This window comes from Thermobia domestica, chromosome 10 (genome assembly GCF_964235325.1).
Source record: "Thermobia domestica chromosome 10, izTheDome1.hap1.1, whole genome shotgun sequence".
In the NCBI taxonomy this organism is placed as follows: domain Eukaryota; kingdom Metazoa; phylum Arthropoda; class Insecta; order Zygentoma; family Lepismatidae; genus Thermobia; species Thermobia domestica.
Genome location: NC_137463.1, coordinates 36,370,103 through 36,390,551, shown reverse-complemented (window position 1 = coordinate 36,390,551; position 20,449 = coordinate 36,370,103). Strand labels below are relative to the sequence as shown.

The following is a 20,449-nucleotide window of genomic DNA, read 5'->3' as shown; positions in this document are numbered from 1 at the left end:
ATTGAAAGTAAGAGTGCACTGTATCAGAGAAATATTAATTGACGTATGTAAGTGAATATATCTTTGACGAAGTCATAATTACTCAGTTTTTGCATCGTACATAGTTTCCTCATCCTTATTAATCTCTTCACCCCCGCTTCCTGAATTCCAGATCTAGTATTCTTTCTTAATGGGGGACTGATGTCTCATGTGGGCTTATTAACTATAACATCAGCAATAAAGAAAATACGGTTTAATTTGCACTAATTTTAAAACATTACGTTAATTAAATAATAATAATAATACGGAGCGAGCTCAGGCTACTTGTTAGGATTCTTGCTTCGCAATTGGGTAATATCGGGTTCGAATTCGGAGACCAGCCATCCTCACTGAGGATTTTCGAAAATCATTTTCCAGGGTTGTTCCTCAGTTATACTGGCCAAATGCTAGGTTAGTACCTTGATCTAAGGCTCTGGAGACCCTCCTTTCATTCCTTTTCCAATGTTTTCATCTGTTGATTGCTACAGTGTAAAATGGCCTCTGAGGATGTATCTGGTAGCTTATAATAAATAAACAATAACGACGTAATATATCTTCACGAAACGTGTGGGTTAATTTAACTACAGCCTTAAAGTCCCAATAGATAGCTAAAGTTTTAATATCAAATTCCTGATTTTTATATACTATTTTCATATTGTTTCAGCTTTCAATTTTCTCATGTATGTTCCCACCGAGAATTGAACCTGAGATCACATGAACAAATGCGAATATGTTAAATATTTTTGAACACTTTAATATACAAAACACAAAACGCTTCAATGATACGATGCATGGATATGTTTTGGTTACGTCCTGCAATGTATGATTAAAGAAGCCAGGAGGGTGAAGAAAAAATAACAGAAATCTCTTTTATATTTACTCCTTCAACAAACTCCCGACCTCAGAAGGGCAAGACATAAGTTAGGTAATAGTCATACTACGAACACAACCATATCGCTCTCCTGAAATTCTCGTGTGTATGTTTAAAAATCTACTGTTGTTCCACGCCAACCAGTCCATATTTTTTGTTGTATATACCTTCGAAGTGAAAGATATTCATTATTACATTTGTTGGTGGTTGGACTCCTGACTCAGAAACTACTATTAATAAAGAATTTGTTTTGTCTACTATCCCTGTGATTAGAAGGGCCTTATCTAAAAGATATTTCATTTGTTATGAGAAAAGAAGAAAGTTTATTTTCTAAGAATAAAATAAATATTTTCAATGTGAAGGTAACATTAAGTTTCGAAGAGGAGCTAAACAGAAGAATTTGTTACCATTTACATCAGTTTTCAGACAGTTCACTATACTCTGAAATGGGAAGAAATCAAACTGGGAAACATTTTACTAAAGAGACTTCGACAGAAAGTGCAACATGTAAATATTGCAAGGTTAAAAAAAATAAAGAACAAAGGTAACACAAACGTGTTATGGAAACATTTAAAAGCACAGCAACCTACTATATCAGTGAATCCTAAAAAAAAATTTTAACGAATTTTAGATATTCAATTTTATCATCACAATTTCAGATGTAGGTTTGGATACGAATCAAGATCTGAAATTCGAATTTCGGATCCAGATCCGAGATCCGAATTTCGGATCCAGATCCGAGATCCGGACCCAGATCCGAAATCCGAATTTCGGACCCAGATCCGGGATTCGGATCCGAGATCCGGATCTGGGATTCGGATCCGAGATCCGGATCTCACTGGATCCGAGATATCCGGATCCGAAAATTTTTGGCCATCCCTATAATTAAGGAAACATTTTTTTTTTAAATTAAACTCGGAATAGTAGTAGCAATTACTATAATAGGATAAGTACAGTAGCTGTATCTCGGAATCCCTTAAGGTTACAGACATGAAGTTTGGTATTTGGACTTTTCGTTCATTTTGTAACAATTAAACAAGTTTTCCAACATTTTTTGATATTTCGCTTAGAATGAAAGAAAAAGTAATAGAGGTGATTTGTTTTCCAGTGTTTTTTTTTTTATATATATATTTCGCCTAGAAGGAAGAAAAAGTAGTGGAGATGATTTGTTTTCCAGTGTTTTGATATTTCTCCTATAAGGGAAGAAACAGTTGTGAAAGTGATTTGTTTTCCAGCGTTTTTTTTTTTAATATTTCGCCTAGAAGGGAAAAAAATGATAGACGTGATTTACTTTCCAGTGTTTTTTATATTTCACCTAGAAAGGAAGAAAAAGTGGTAGAGGTGATTTGTTTTCGAGCATTTTTTTTTATATTTCGCCTAAAAGGGAAGAAAGGTATGGAGGTGATTTGTTTTCCAGTGTACTTTGATATTTCTTCTAGAAAGGAAGTAAAAGTGGTAAAGGTGATTTGTTTTCCAGTGTTTTTTGGTATTTTGTCTAGAAGGAAAGAAAAACTGTGCAGGTGATTTATTAAAATGCCAATTACTAGCTATTCGAATTTCGTGCAACACTTCAAATTCAGATAAATTTAATATGAAAGAGCCAGAAGAAAGAACGAAAAATATTGTTCATACTGACACACGTAGGGGTATTGGCTAGTAAATCAATAAAATGAAAACATTAAAACCCTCTTCATTTCAATAAAAACAGAATACTATTCCATATAGCGGTAAATCTATGGGCTGAAACGTAACTGCGAGATCAAAAACCTTAACGAAGGAACAACATAAACTGCAAAGTTTAATGTTTTTAAGGTTTTAGAATTGTTAAGAGTATTTATTTCATTAAGTATTGAATGCTATGGCATCAAACTTACTCCTTACAGCAGAAATTCTATGTGCATTCTATATGTAAATTAAAAGAAGGTTGCAAACTGTAGTGGAACTAAAACTTATATATAACAATACTTACATGTTACAAGAACGAGAAGAGTTCTAAATGTTAACTCGGAAAGTAATAGATGTTTCTCTATCTTTAATGCAGCTTGGACCTTTGGCCACAATATTTCTACTGGAACGTAGAACTGTAGCGCATAGGTGAAGAGAACGCTAACCGAAATAGCAACTCGAACACACTGAGGTAATCTGAAATAAATCAAGTTAAAATATATTAATATTTTCACTTCTGGGCTTTTATACTACTAGCAAATTCCAATTTCCTGTTAGTGTAGTGGATTTTTTTTAAAAAGAAATATAAAATACGTAGTAGAGAAAAGGTAGACATGCGAAATACATGGAAAATAAATACTACTTTAAGATGAGACAACACTTATTCGTAAATTGCTACAAAATTTCCAAGCTTGACTCTGGCTTCGATCGTTTGTATTAACAAGTTATACCAAATCCTACTCAGTGACAGTAGGATTAGGAATGATATTTCTGAGTTTTCGGCATCTGCGGCCATTTTAGCCCATCATGTATGAAGGGTTACGTTCCTTGGCAATCACACTATTTGGAGCATTGTGAAAGAAGGAAGCGGCTGTTTTTTATGTTAAGTACCATCTCGACATTTGTGTGGTGTGAATGAGGAAAACTCAGGAAAAAAATCATTCAGAATGACTGATCTAGAAAGAAGTTTGCTCCTACCCGATCAAGTATCCCCATCAGGAATTGAACTCCGGACCGCTTGCACCAATGACAAGAGCTTTGGCGACTACGCTACGCGGGGCTACAAGTCCTACTTGGGCTTAGCGTCGAAAGTGTTAAGCATTCTCTTACGAGAACGAGACAAAGATATTTTGACTTCTTAGAAAATTTGCTTGAGTGATTCCAACAAATTCTAGAAATTTTGTTCCTATGTTAAGTTTCTGTGTTCTGAGAGCAACACCAGTTTGATATGATTTCCATAAAACTTGTTTAAAAGGTACCCAGGGGGGAGTACAAACATGACTGCAAGTAAATGTAGTGAAGATATTAGATTATACAGTGTGTATGTATAGGTGCAATTTAGTGTACAGGTCATGCATTACTTGCATAAAAGTAAATGCGGAAGTAACTTTTTTGTCATAAAATAAACTTTTATTATTATTATTATTATTATTATTATTATTATTATTATTATTATTATTATTATTATTATTATTTTGCTAGATGGAATTAATTACGTCACATAGGTGTATAGTCTTTGTACTTGTAAGGTAGATTCAATAATACCAGAACCTTCTCTAACGTAAGTGTTTAGAACTCTATATGAACCAATTAATTATTTTTAGGAATGTCCCTCAAACTGAAGTAAAATAAACACATATTCTTTCATGTGTTTAATTTTACTTAGGAACAGGCCAGTATCCAGGGGGGGCCGCCCTCCTAAGTTTTTGCTGCTCCCCCTAAAATTTTTGCGGTAGACTGTCAAATGAACTATACTATGGTGTTGAACTATAATATGGTGGCATCGGGCCCCCCCTGACTTCAGCCGGGCCCCCCCTACATTTGTGGGCTGGCTACAGACCTGCTTAGGAATGTTAAAATATTCTAAAAATATCCCAAAATTCGTGCAAGATTCAAAAAGATTTTATTCCCCCTTAAACTTGGCAGACTTTAAAAGGTTATGCCTTCTGTAATAGGAGTTTTAATGGAACTATTAAGTTTATATGAGCAAGAGAGATCGAAGATCACAATTTAAAAAAAAAATATTACTAACTATTAATAAGATACAAAAGAATGTGAAGCTAAACATTAAACTTTTGCAAAATAATATTCGATATTGAAAAGATCAAACATTAGAAACATAAGAGCGTCATTTAAGATTTTGCTTGTGATGAGGAGAAGAGGGTGTCATGGCTTTTACACCAATATAAGCAGTCATTAATATTATGTTTTCATTAATATATTCAGAGTGTAAAATCCTGGAGGTTCAGAGGGAATTCATCCCACCTCATATTTTTGGGACTAAATTTCTTCTCACCAGTAGGTTACTGTGCGGGGTAAGAATAAAGTGATACTATTACCAGAAGTTTAGAAATTAATTGCAATAATTCATACATAACTAACGTGTATTCCATATGTAATTAATGGGTGAATTAGTGGTTCATCGCATCTCTAAGTGTATGAGATCATAGTGCAGATATTACTGTTCAAATATATGAACTGTCTGGGTCGAAATATTCCAGCCCAAAGAGTTAAAAAAATATATATATATATATATATTATTTTGTCTTTTTTGAGGCAGGGGCAAATCCAGGACCGATTTCTGAAGGGGGGGTAGGGCGGTGGGTTGTCATACTGTCAGTTGGAGCTACTTTTAAGAGCTCCAAACTCTGGGATGGGTTTTATTTATATATATAAAATTAAAAAGTTCCCTCTTCTAGGGGGAGGCGATGGCCCCGATCGCCCCCCCTGGATCCGCCCCTGTCCTGAGGTTACGTTGGGTCGGTGGTACAGCACTTATCTCTAGTACTAAGGGATCTCTGGGTCGACCACAGATCAAGTGAGTTTGTGCTAGTCAACATCGTGTCCGTGGTTTTTCAGGTGTTCTCCCACATTTTCATTCTACCATTTTTTTTCACATTCATTAATCATCCGTTTTCTTTAACCCAGTGGTTCTCAACCTCTTTTAGCTGATGGCACACTTTTCTGAACATACAGGACATCGCGACCCACTTGTTTAATGTCTTTATTATTATTATCATTAATAATAATAAAATGTCGCGACACATCGGTTGAGAACCACTGTTTTAGCCTATACTACAAGGTATGACTGTGGGACATAAAACTGGGAAAGAATAGTTTTGTCTCTCCCTCAGCTTCAACTGATTTAGCACCCTGATTAAAATAAACATATGGATCAAAGTCAGAGGGAATTGCTGCATTGTGCTTTCTAAATGGTGCCCCCGTTTGAATATTGTATTCAAATAAAGTCACTAATATCATACTATTGTATTACCTTTTGTGGTTGCACCCAGCATTGTACGCAATCTCATAATGTGACAGCGAACGCCATCTGTTAGAAATATTTTGCAGCATTCGTTCAGTTCATACTTTGCGCAAAGTCATTTATACTTTTTTCACTTTGAATGTTGAAGAAATATATATTTCCGTTCTCAAAATTAGATTAATAACTATTTGATTTACCTTATAAAGAAACATATTCGTTTGTATAGCCTTGTTAAAAAAAAAAAAAAAAAAAGAAAAGAAAAGAAAAAAAAAAGAAAGCTGATGAGCCAACTCTTTTGAAAAATCCTGTATCTTCACCAGGGTCGGCCTTAGGTGGTGCGAGAGCGGGGCCTGATTGGTAACATTTTGCGGGGTCCCAGATTTACAACTAACTTGCACCATGGTCTGTAGAACCAATTATATATATCGCTCTCCCTACTTGTCTATTCATAATCAATATATATTTTTCCTACGAACAAATTTTGGGATATCAAATAAATAAATAAATATATAAATAAATAAACTATCATTTTCATTTCATTTTAAAAGCTTAATAGAGATTTTGCACTCAGAATGGATGGCAATCAAAATGTGCGCTTAAATGATGCGTGAAAGTTAATAGACTACACATATATAAGGTACATTTCAATATAAAAATATATATATATGTAAATCTACAAGTAGCAATATTAGTATATCATATCTGAAAAGGAAATAGTCATAATACTACTTGGTTTAGTGACCCTCCTCGAAATTTTGAAAAGTAGTTAAAATTTAAAAAAAAAAAAAATACGTTTTCAGTCCCCACATTACCAAACATTACCAAACATTGAGAGCCCCCACACACACACCCGAAAATTTTAAAGTTGTTATGAGAAATCCTAAAATTACGTTTTAGTTTCCCAATTGCCAAAAACTTTCCGGGGGAGGACCCAGGACTCACCACGAAGTGAAATCCTGGCTACGCCACTGTGCAATGTGCATGTATTAAATATACTAAATATCTATACTATGGCTACTGTAGAATTTCATACTAATCTATTAAATACAACAGTGTATCAGGAAGCCAATGTAACAAGCTTTTTGACATATATTTCGAAGAATTGAACACTTTTCGAAAATATAGGTGATGCCCATCTCCTGCCAAAGCTTTTGTACCATGTTTCGGTCAATATCAGTCAGGGGCATAGATGTTCATTTTATTTCGACCTCACTCACCCTCGCCCTCTCAGTAGCAGTTGGCCCTCGCCCTCGTTCACCCTCGCCCTCGCGAATGGAATTGTCCATCGCCCTCGCGCGCCCTCACCCTCGCTGTCGAAACTTATCCTCGCCGTCGCGCACCCTCGCCCTCGCCGTCGAAGCTTGTCCTCGCCCTCGCACACCCTCGCCCTCGCGGCCAAAACTTGTCCTGGCCTTTGCGCACCCTCACCCTCGCCATCGAAGCTTTTCCTCGCCCTCGCGCACCCTGACCCCGCCATCGAGGCTTGTCCTCGCCCTCGCGCATCCTCACCCTCGCTGCCGAAACTTGTCCTCGCCCTCGTGCACCCTCGCCCTCTTCGTCGAAGCTTTTCCTCGCCATCGAAGCTTGTCCTCGCCCTCGCGCACCCTCGCCCTCGCTGCCGAAACTTGTCCTCGCCCTCGCGCACCCTCGCCCTTTTCGTCGAAACTTGTCCTCGCCCTCGCGCACCCTCACCCTCGCCATCGAAGCTTGTCCTCGCCCTCGCGAATGGAATTGTCCATCGCCCTCGCGCGCCCTCACCCTCGCTGTCGAAACTTGTCCTCGCCCTCGCGCACCCTCGCCCTCGCCGTCGAAGCTTGTCCTCGCCCTCCCGCACCCTCGCCCTCGCGGCCAAAACTTGTCCTCGCCCTCGCGCACCCTCACCCTCGCCATCGAAGCTTGTCCTCGCCCTCACGCACCCTCGCCCTCGCGGCCGAAACTTGTCCTCGCCCTCGCGCTCCCTCTCCCTCGCGTCACTGTGGGCGAGGGAACTTGAGGGTGAGGATGCCCTCGAGAGGGCCACCCTCGCGAGGGTGAACATCTCTGGTCAGGGGTGCCCACAAGGGGGGGGCTATGACGCAAACTGCGTCATTGAAATATTTGGGGGGGGGTAAATCTATATAAATATGTTTGAGAGGGTGTAAAGATTAATCGAAAAGATTTTTTTTTCATTGAAGAACACCTACGGATAGGCAATTGAGGGAGGTGCGTCATGGACATGAGCTGGGGTGGGCACCACTGATATCAGCAATGGCTATTGTGATGCGAGTACGCAGGACATCCAGCGTTGTTGGAAGTGGTGGACATCCAGCGTCAACATGATGCTTTACACAACCCCACATAAAAGAAATCACATGCAGTCAAGATGGGGAACGAGATGGCCAACGAAGGAGAAGTTGGTCCTCTGGTCAAAGCCAGCTCACTGCTGACTCGTAGCAGCAGAAAGTGGAAACACTACGTGGAAAACAACTTTGAAACTTAACCTTTCGAAGCACATGTCTCACAATAACATGTTTAATAATTAGATTTCTCAAATCGCGTCCATCATTTTGATTTGCCCTGTATATTAGTAAGCTATTTTTATCTCTCAATTGTTTTTTTTTTTTTACTTTTCTTCTATTGTAATTTTTTTCTCTCAATGCGTGAAGCTATAGCTACCTGAACTGGTACCCAGGCAAGCACAATCAAAACTAAAAAGTTTACAAACAGTAGAGCCACTGGTTTTCAGGGTTAAAATGACTAAATTCTTCTTAACATGTACATACAATAATTTTTGGTGCCAAAGATATTAGTAATTCGCTCACGCATAAAATAAGTTTGAAGTGCAAGTATATTTTGGGAGACATTGTTTGTGCCCGCAACATTGCCGATTCAGCCTTGTTTTGATGTCTGGTATAACGAGTCTCCACTGTAATCTCTACATGGAGCACTGCCTGTTTTATGAGTGTTTCTTGAGATTAAGGACATTATGTTTCGAAATTAGAAGTAAAGTACTTACACTTCATCAGGTCTTAAATTGAGAGTAAGGCTTCCCTTAACATCTTCTCCATACTTAAGATAACCAATAAAGCCCACAGTGATGAGTAAAGCTGTGACAATTACCATTCCAATGTTGAGGACTCCAAAAGTTCCTCCGAAATTTTCGGGCTTCTTCATCTCCCTTTGCAATGGAAGGATCTACAAAAGAAAAATCATGCTAGGTACTTTTTTCTCCTAACTGTGTTTACATATGTATACAAGTATAACAATACAAAGCATGCATTTATTCTGCTTTTTGTCGAACGATTAGGTTACGTTATGTATCTTGTTAATTTCATACTGGAAGTCATCAATAGCCTAAATAGATAGTACAGCTGAGAACACATTTCAATACGCCTCACATCACTTATTCAATGTTAACGAAGTGGGACCGCAGTGGCTCAGTGGTAGAGCGTTCACCTCTGGTGTTTGGTGCCCCGGGTTCGATCCCCGTCCCTGCCAAGTGAACTTTGTGGTGGACAAACACCGTGTGCGTAAGTTTCCTCAGGGTTCTACCGTTTCTTCCTACTTTCTTCATGCTACCATTTCATTCATTATTCATCATCACTGTTTCCTTTAGCCTAACCGGCATAAGCGTGGGACGTAAAACTCAAAGGTTTCATTTCATTTTATTTTCTTTTAATTTTAACGAATAATAAATAAATAAATAAAATAAAGACGTACATTTGGAATATAAATTGCCTAGTATTTACAAAATATATTTAAACAGTTTCTAAGTCTTTTCCTTATCGGTCAAAGAACTCTACCTCTTCGAAATACCAAAGGTACTAAAGAGAATTTGTAGTTTATTTAACCCTTGTATATTACCTTGGGGTCCTTTTGAGACACCAGAGATACTTCATGTGCTATATCTCTTAAATGAAGTCTGTTCTTGTATTTTCTGTCAAGTATATGTTTAATGTATTTAACACAAAATATCGTTTTGCTGTTGTTTTGTTTTTATGTAGAAAGTTTTTGGTTATTACTGGGGTCTTAAAAGGACCCAAAGGTACTTATGAAGTAATCAATTATTTCTCTCTTTTTGTTTCTTCTTACCAAACGAGCAAAATTAATAATATACATGATGCTCAATAGACATCAGAAATTACTAATATATTATTCCCGAAAACTATTTCATTATTGACAATTAAGTAAGCTGGGTGTGATCTTGTCTCTTTCTCAGGTTAGAGTTTGAAGCAATAGAAATCTTGAAAACATTTTTATATCTTTGAACAGTCTGTGAATAACAAAGTGGCTAGTTTCAGAGGGCTAGGGCAGGCCCGGACTGGCAGGGCAGGAGGGCAAGAATCCCTGCCGGGGCCCTCTCTGAATATATGCACAATGAATATTGAATATCATGGAAAGTAAGATAAGTTGGAGCACAGTTACTCGTTGTAGTTTGTTCCGTTCTGAGTTTGGTGGCCTCCAGCATTGAATGTAGCCTTGGAGTCCCAAAACTAACAGTATTATAAAATTCTGTTTGGGGCTCTTTGTTCGTGGACTAGTAAGAATGTATTTCAACAATATGAAGAGCAGCATCATATTGCCTAAATGTATATTGAGGTCCCATGAATGCCGAAATGAGACTGACTTATAAAGTTCTGCTGGGGCCCTCTGTTAGTCGTTTGACAAGTTATTGCAACACCATAAAGAAACAGAACAGGGGCCCCAGATCTGAAGAAAAGCCACGCTCCCCATCGCATCGTGAGGCTCCTATATGCTACATGGGAAGGGAAAATGGGGCCCTCTAAGTGAGGGTGATCCTGCCGGGGCCCTATACCCCCCAGTTCGAAACTGGGCCAGGGCGCGTTACTTTCAGCCACAACACCAAAAAGATGGCATGACTTGACTATTCTGTGTTTGAGTTGGAGGTGACAGTTTGAGTTGGAGTACAAGGCAATAAAATAGTGTTTTGAAATGTAACTACATAAAATTTCTGTACGGAACACCAATAATTACTTATTTTCAATTGGGGTCTCAAAGGGACCCCACGGTAGCTTCTTGCTAAATTTTTACTGGGGATGCGCAAGAGACAAAATTTGAGGCTATCTCGTCTCGAAAATGAGCTGTAAAAGTGATATCTCCATTCGAAAAATGTATATTTCTCTATTGGAAAAGCTGTGTCTCGACTCGAATTTTGTCAGGAAAATTCTGTCTTGACTTGTCTCGTGCGCATTCCTATTTTTCACGATAATACATAATGGTTAATAGTAGTTTGTTAAATGCTAAACAGCGTATTTCCTAACTTGTCACATTTCAAATTACTCAGTTATTTCCAGAAAAAAACAATATAAAAATAGTTTTAGTAACAAAATTACCATAAAATCCTAGGAAAAAGAGCAAAAAATATTTATTTGTGTGTTTTTGTTTGTTTACTTGTCAAGAATATGTTTTCTAGAGCTATAAGCAAAAAAAGTGCCTATAACAGAGAAATATTAATTGATGAATACAGGTGAATATTTACCTGAGAAACTATTCTAAAATTTTACTCAGTTCTTGAATAGTGGTATTCTTAATTCGACACAGTATAAAATGTCTGGGACAATTCAACGCAATGGCTATGTGTTCCCCGAGTAATGTGAAATTTTGACACAAGTCAAAATTGCAACTCCATCATACTTTGGAGAAATGTTAAAATGGTACTCATTCAATCAACCACTTGACATGATAAGAAATTATTTTAGTAACACACTATTGGTGTTGTTTTATATACAGTTTGCCAAACAACTACATTTCCAATAACATCTCATTTGTTATTAAACGGGCGTGACTCTTACGAGGGATTATAAAGTGTGTTATAAATTATTTATAAGTGGTTATGAGGAACGAAATACAGGTATAATAGATGACGAATAATAACATATGAACAACAGATAGCAGCACTTCTATTCATGTAAATGTCAGAAAATTCTTCCATAAATCCGAGTATAAAAATATAGCGAGAACTCTTGGAGTCGATTCAACGTCCTAAGAATAGTACTGATTTCCTCCGTTAACTTTCTACTTACACCGGAAGTGGAAGAAATCAACCGTTTTCAGCTTCAATGTTGATCGCCATAGAACAAAAGTGCTAATAGACATTCACAAGTTTAATCTCAATTATTTCAACGTTTTAAGAAATATCTTCACCCGTATATCTATACTAAAACCGGAGGTGGTAGAAATTTATTAATATTTCTGATTTCAGTAATGATCTCTATAGGGCCAAAACAGTAAGAAATAGCAAGAAATGTTATATATATATATATATAAATTCAGCGTACCAAGAATAAATTGCAACTTAATCTTTCTCCCTTCATGCAAACCCCACTCAACACTGATTATAACAATGCAAAATGGTCATAGATAAGAAGAAGCTTTTTTCTAAAACGGTTTTAATATCGTAAGAATAGGTTCTATTTTCCACTTTGTTTCTCTGTTGCAACCAGAAATGGAAGTCTATCACAACTTTCGTTTTTTTTAAAAAAATAAATTGATTTGTGTGGAGCGAAAAGGGTAATAGGAGATGAAAAAAATGACTTTTGATATAGATTCCGAACCTCAAGAATAGGTTTCATATAAACTTTTATTCATGTATTGAGACCGGAAGTAGTAGTGACTAATACAACATCCGGTTTCAATACTGATATTTATATAGTATTAAATATTAATGATAACGAGGAATTGTTTGAGATATGAATTCAGCTACCAATAGAGGTCTATGTAGGGTGGGACAAGCAGGATACTTGCCCTGAGTGCAGCTAGAAGAGAGGTGCAAAAATGTCATGCCAACCGGAACAAATAGCAGAAAGGACACAGATAAGCAATTTTGTTGTTGCATTGAGAAAAATCCGTTGTCCGGACAGCGATATAATGAACAAACATACGGGATTCTTATGTTTACTACGGAAATCTGTACAGAGCATACGTCATCCATATCCTACATACGTACTGCATTTTGCCCGTTTAGATGTTACATCAGCCGCTGCAGAATTTCTGACATCTAACAATCTTCCTTATATTACATACGTCAGCTATATGTTACATACGTCCATCTGTATGTGAGATCCTGACCGGCCATGTACAGTTCTTTCTTTCGCACGGAAAGTACGTTTGTTCGGAACATTTATACGGACAGTACGCATAAAACGTACGCTTTTAGTTATATGTTTGCTGCAGGATGTTAAAAAAAGGGTTGTACGTTAAGCCCAAAAACTACAGAATTTACGCATGTAACGTACTTTTTTTTACGTAACCGCATGTGTTAATATGCTTTTTCTCAGTGTGCTAATATGCTTTGTGTCACTACTTCCATAGTTATCCGGCTCTTTTGTTTAGTTTTTTATCGATCACATTTAACTGAATCAGGGGCGGATCCAGGGGGGCAATCGGGGCGATTTCCCCCCCAGAAGAGGAAACTTTCTTATTTTATATATATAAATAAAACCCATCCCAAAGTTTGGAGCCCTTAAAAGTAGCAGTATGACAACCCACCGCCTCCCCAGACGTCGGTCCTGGATCCGCCCCTGGACTGAATTTACCTCGTATGGTTCACTTCAACTCGACGGCGCAGTGTACATTAATGTTAACTGAGAGCTCGCTGTTTGTCACCCATAATGGCATTCTAATACGTAAAAACTAATAATTATAAAAAATAAGGAAACAAAAATGGAGAGCACCATGCTACGTATGTATCTGTGACTTCGCTATTCCCTTTATTGTTATTTATGTTTTCCTCATTTTCCTATCTTGTCTTTACTTTTTATCTTTGTTTCTTCCTACTTTTATATTGCAATTACCATATTCCTGTTGAACCAGTTTATGGATTTATGCAACAAAGACAGGCATTTTCATTTAATTTGAATTGTCGCTGATGAAACGGTCCCAATAATGCTCAGAGTGGGTGGTAGGCGACTGAAAGATGCCATTTATGTCTGTGTTAGTATCTTTGTTTTCGAGAGAACTTTGTGCTGCTAATAAACAATTTGATTTTGTAAACTACTTATAGCAAGAGTTTGTGGGGCTAATGTATCAAAAGGACCACCTGTTTAAAGAAAGAACAACTCCGGCATAATCTAATAAGTTAGAACAAACAAAGAAGAAAAGGAATTGTTTCATATTCTGTGATCGTTTAGCGTTTACAAAATGTTGAGTAGTGAAGTTTATGAAAGTGCACAAAATTTATCTATCTTCTATATAAATAAACATGAAAGTGACAATGTAATTTAATAATTCTTGAACCACTCGACCCAACTCATTTTCAATATAGATGAGGTTCAGGCCTGCGATAGGTTTTTATCATTTCACTTTGACGGTGCAACTTAGGAGAGGTGGAGGAATATATATAATGATTTATATAAAATATAAAACGAGTATATTATATAAAATGATCGAAAATGATCAATATTAGTGTTGAATCAATAGCTTTCGACTTGCTGATGCCGTTTAAACTCAAATTCAGATCCGCAACTTGAGGAAGGGGATATATATATATATATATATATATATATATATATAAACGATCGAAAATGATCGATATTAGTGTCGAAACCAGTTTTCGGGGTCGCTGAGGTGAACAGTGACACTTCCGATGATGCTGTTTAAATCCAAATTCAGTCTTGCAACTTGGAGCAGGAGGAGGGGATATATGTACGCGGTGCCACCGATCAATCGTTGAATGTGGAGATTTTCACTGGTGCGGAAAGAACTAAGTGCATGTTTTGGTTTGAAGAAACGAAGTCAGCAACTAGTGTACAGCGTAAGTTGTAAACCCTATAAAGAATCACTCTGTATATATATATATAAATGATTGAAAATGACCTATATTAGTGTCAAATTTATAGTTTTTTGGGTCCCTAAGTTGATTGATGACAGTTTTTGTACCCTTTATGTCCAAGATGAACCTATTCTTCCCGTACGAAGAACGGACATGATGCTAGTTCATCTTAACCCTTTAGTGGGCAGTGTTGCACTCAAGCAACATCAGATTCTAATGTGTTATCCACACGAATTATAACTTCAGGAATCATTTAATTTGCATTATTGCGTTCATACAATATTCATATGCATGATTTGAGGGTCGCTTCTTTAGATACTTCTAATCTTCGTCAACAGGGGACAGTCAAATTTAGTATTATAGAAGTTTTATCTTTTACGCTCCGCGAAAGTTTATTTTTTTATTTTTCTATTTGTGGTTTCTTGCTTTGTAGGAAAATATTTCAACGAAATTGCTGGTAATTACTGAGAGTATTCTTATGGTATTTTACCATAATAGGCAGTGGTCGAAGTGAGACGGTATGCGGTGGTATGCCATACCGCCCCTGGTTTTTCAGTAATGAGGACATACCGTCTCTGGTTTATCAGTGATCAATCCAATATTTAAATAGCCAGTTTGTTGGGTCAAAATCATAATAAAACATACCGCCTCTGCTTTTTTCCCCACTTCGAACACTGATAATAGAGCAATGCTGCTGAGTAAGACGTAAGACCTATTTTATGGCAATGTTGCTTTGAAATAAACACCTTGTATTTGGAAACCAAAGTACAAAAATACTTTAAAAAATTACGAAATTATGATCAGGAAGACATGGTTCAACCATAAAAGCAAACGAAGTATTTTAATGGTAATGCTATCAATGCTTGCCAATTAAAGGGTTAAATGCCGAAATTTGTGTAGTAACGTACGGTATTGAAACGTTGCTATTCTTGAAAGGAAATGGGGTTTTAGGATGGGAAGAGACGACAGACAAAAGCCGAAGAAACTTTAAAGCGCACGTCAAGTTCTTTGGAATCTTCTTTCACGAGTTCCATGCAAATATTTTAATAAGCTCCAATGGCCGATATTCAATGAATCTCAGCCTGCCATTTGGAATTACGAAGGCAGATCACCTTCAAATGCGTCACAGAAATAGGTCAATCGAGTGTGGTTGGATGAAGACTCTACATATCCAGGAGAACAAGACAGTTGTGGAAGAGGTGACATCGAGCACAGCACATCATTCAGTGAACAAATTTGCTTTAAAAGAAAACGTAGGCGGCGACAGTGGCGAGGGGTAATTTATTGTTGGCTATTCTATTCTCCTAAAAGGTTGTTTTCCTCTCTCTCTCTCTCTCTCTCTTGTGACGAAGTCTCCAGTCTGCATTAGAACATGAAACAGATTTTAACCTTTGGAAAGCACTTGAAAGGATGAGCGTTAATGAAAATGCTAACACACATGCTATTTTCAACCAAATGGAGTTTAAAAAAAAAAAATAATCTCGAAACAGAAACTACAGATTATTGATTTAAACAAACAGATTTAAAGAAAAGAGGAAAAGTGATTTAATATATTCAAGAGGTTATTACTTCCAAGGATCTTATAAAATAGAGGATCTGCCCTTACAACAAAATCTTGAAGCCATACGTCACAGTTTCGTCACCCCTACTCTGCCCACTCCGCCCAATAGGATTGCAATGTGTTGAGCCAACAATCATGGCGGAAACGAAAGTAGCTAATCAGACGATGGTAGAAACGAGAGTAGCCAATCAGACGTGCCGATGCTCGATTGCTTTTTGGCTTCACCGATTTAATAGGATGAAGATACATATGGGCAGATCCTCTATCTATAACATCCTTGATTACTTCATTGCGTAGAATTCCTTGCTACACAAACCTTACAGTACGGGGCAGAGCAGGGTTGGTAAAAACCATGTTTTTTTTATTGAAAAAAACAAAAAAAAAACAGTTTTTTTTGGTTTAAACCTTTTTTTTAAAAAAATAAATAAATCAGGTTTTCTTGGTTTAAATAATTTGCTCTATGTATTTATATCACATATGGACAGAAATAAGTTTGTTTCACCTTGGTGTTATTATCCAACAAGCGATTTATGCTGGAAGAGGTCACATAAGCTTAAAGCGGAATCCAAACCGCATATCAGCTTACATCCGAGAGAAATTGTCCTCTATTTGTAATCGAAACCGGAACTAATTGGCCACAAATGCGATACGTCTGCCGATTCACTCATGGAGGACTCCTGATAAAAATACGTAGTACTGATCTTTACATACTTGTTAATATAATTGTCAAGAGTAATTTCAGAAAGACAAAAAGATAAACAGTTGCACAAGTGAAAACATTATACAGAATTACATATGGACAATTTCAAAATACTGCAGAGTACAGAAGAACTAATTTAGCAAAAGTTAGTTCACTACGACTTTTATTAGTTCAAGTTAAAGAAGTACAACTACTTAATTTGCATATCAGTAAGAAAAGTTAATAAAGATACGAATTATTTGGGTCCACTTTGGCTCTGACCCATTTATACATACACTGGTGCAAATCCTGGGGGTATGAGGGGGACATGTCCCCTCCAGTCTTGGAACTGAGGGGAACTGTCAATCCAATAATCCGATTTGAAATGTGTTTTGGGGGAGAAATTTGATGATTTTTGTCCGATTGCCACAAAGGAACGTGAGATGAAATTGATGTCCCTCAGAATAAGTCTCAAATCTGCGCGCCTCCCAATGTTAAAGACAACTCTGATCCTCCAAAACTTTGTTTTTCAACTTCATAAATATTCTGCACATAAAAAAAAGAAACATCTTACCCGTCCATCCAATGTTGAAGACAGATTTGCTCCGCTGTATACATAAATAGATACCAAAGATACTTCTGATTTCAATAAATGCCTCGCGTAGAGTTTGTATGACCCTTTCCCCCCACCCTCCAAATAAGTACGACATTTCGATGTATTTTGTTAATAGTAAACATTATTAAAACGAAACAATATTTAGAATTTTTCTTTGATTGCAATTGCATAACAATAATAACAAACTATAAAAAAAAGTCACAAACGAAACATTCATAAACTTATAAGAAAATAACAAAAGTTGCTTTTATAGTATAATCTCTTTGAGTAATGAATGGGGAATTTAGGTCTAAATATAATACGAATAATGTACGGGAGTGAAACGTGATAAGTGTTCATCAAGATTTAACGAACACTTACACTTTTACAAACATTTTTCGTTTTTTGGTTTAAACCAGTTGTTTATCTTTTTTCGAAAAAAAAAAAAACAGCTGGTTTAAACCAAGGTTAAAACCATGGTTTAAACCACCTTAGTTTAAACGAGCCAACTTTGGGGCAGAGGGAATCACTTCAGATTAATGACGACTCAAATGTAGGTAATTTCCTAACATTAATCAGACTGCTTTCGATTTCGAACAAATTTTGAAAGAACCTCGAGGAGAAAAGCACCTTGGACCGACATCTTAACTTTCTTCAGTGTTCAGAATGAATCCATCCTGTTCAGTAGAGATTTCTATTAACAATCTGTAATGCTAACTATTATGCCTTAATATTTCTGATCACGCACAACAGGAGCAGATGTCAGAAAGTACGCTATTCAGATATTGTTTTTGAGAAAAGAACAGTACACGTTAGTGAGACTTTGCTTAGTTTTATAATGTTAGAAATAAAACAGGGTATGTAAATCTTGGGGTTGAAGTAATGTTGAAGCAACTAGAGGCTGACGAAGCACATAAGAGGTTGTCGATCCTATTCTTGTAACGCTGCTCTGATACAACATGGAAGTGACTGTTAGCAAAGAATTAAGAAGAAAAATATTTGACAAACGCTGATGAAGCATGTAAGAGATTGTCAATCCCATTGTTATGATAATGTTGCTTTGATAGAACATGGAAGTGCCTATCATTAAAGAATTAAGAAGAAAGAGACTGGCGAAGCACATAAGAGACTATCAATCATGTTGTTATGATAACGCTGCTGTAACAGAAGAACATGCAAGTGCCTGTGATCAAAGAATTAAGAAGAAAGAGACTGGCAAAGCACATAAGAGACTATCAATCATGTTGTTATGATAACGCTGCTGTAACAGAAGAACATGCAAGTGCCTGTGATCAAAGAATTAAGAAGAAAGAGACTGGCGAATCACATAAGAGACTATCAATCATGTTGTTATGATAACGTTGCTGTAACAGAAGAACATGGAAGTGCCTGTGATCAAAGAATTAAGAAGAAAGAAACTGGTGAAGCATATAAGAGATTTTCAATCATGTTGTTATAATAACGCTACTGTAACAGAAGAACATGGAAGTGCTTGTGATCAAAGAATTAAGAAGAAAGAGACTGACGAAGCTTATAAGAGATTATCGATCCTTTTTGCTATGATATCGGTGCTGTAACAGAACATGGAAGTGCCTGTCATCAAAGAATTAAGAAGAAAGAGACTGGCGAAGCACATAAGAGATTATCGATCATGTTGTTATGATAATGCTGCTGTAACAGAAGAATATGGAAGTGCCTGTGATCAAAGAATTAAGAAGAAAGAGACTGGCGAAGCACATAAGAGATTATCGATCATGTTGTTATGATAACGGTGCTGTAACAGAACATGGAAATGCCTGTCATTAAATAATTGAGAAGAAAGAGTCTTACAAAGCTCATAAGAGATTGTCGATATTGTTGTTATGATAACGCTGCTGTAACAGGAGAACATGGAAGTGCCTGTGATCAAAGAATTGATAAGAAAGAGAGCGGCGAAGCACATAAGAGATTATCGATCATTTTGTTATGATAACGCTGCTGTAACACAAGAACATTGAAGTGCGTGTCATCAAAGAATTAAGAAGAAAGAGACTGGCGAAGCATATAGAGATTATCGATATTGTTGTTATGATAACGCTGCTGTAACAGGAGAACATGAACATGTCTGTCATTAAAGGATTAAGAAGAAAGAGACTGGCGAAGCTCATAAGAGATTATCGATCATGTTTTTATGATAACGGTGCTGTAACAAAACATGGAAATGCCTGTCATCAAAGAATTGAGAAGAAAGAGACTGGCGAAGCTCATAAGAGATTGTCGATATTGTTGTTATGATAACGCTGCTGTAACAGGAGAACATGGAAGTGCCTGTGATCAAAGAATTGAGAAGAAAGAGACTGGCGAAGCTCATAAGAGATTGTCGATATTGTTGTTATGATAACGCTGCTGTAACAGGAGAATATGGAAGTGCCTGTGATCAAAGAATTAAGAAGAAAGAGACTGGCGAAGCTTATAAGAGATTGTCGATATTGTTGTTATGATAACGCTGCTGTAACAGGAGAACATGGAAGTGCCTGTGATCATAGGCGCCGACTTTGGGGGGGCAGGGCACTTTTGGCCCCCCCAATATTTAAGGGTGGGGTCCTCGCCCCCCCAAATATAATCAAGTTGAGGAAGAATTACCAAAGAGGAGCAAGAATTTCTGTTGTAAATTACGTCATGTCTTTAATTCAATATTAGGAACAGCCTTCTTATTCGATAGAAACCATCGTTTTCAAATCGGCGTTTAACCTTTTTAGAATTTCTACTTTTTGAAGTAAATTTTAGACTTTCACTCAAACAGCTACTGCTTCCTTACTATTTATTGTAGGATCGTGGTTCATACCTCGTTTTCCTCAGGATAGATCATACTTTCCAACGGTACCATTCTCTTGTCCGTATTATACACCAGGAATAAGAAAATTGAAAAAAAAAACGAGATTTTTCGAAAAAAATTCGAAATTTTTGTGCCCTTCTGGTCCGAGCCTGAGTTCACGTAGGGATCTGGATCTTTAAAAAATCTTCTTATATACATAATACGTGCGCA

General features: G+C 37.0%; 1 protein-coding gene across 6 annotated transcripts in view; it reads right to left on the bottom strand.

Annotated features, from left to right (window-relative positions):
- Positions 1–20,449, bottom strand: part of LOC145662449 (proton-coupled amino acid transporter-like protein pathetic) — a 124,236-nt gene that overhangs the window by 9,216 nt on the left and 94,571 nt on the right. For all 6 annotated transcript variants that reach the window (XM_081728034.1, XM_081728036.1, XM_081728033.1 and 3 more), the window contains 2 exons: positions 8,815–8,993; positions 2,859–3,031 (listed from right to left, as the gene is read on the bottom strand). In XM_081728034.1, coding sequence (XP_081584160.1) covers positions 2,859–3,031; positions 8,815–8,993 — 352 coding nt within the window. The remainder of the gene's footprint in view (positions 1–2,858; positions 3,032–8,814; positions 8,994–20,449) is intronic.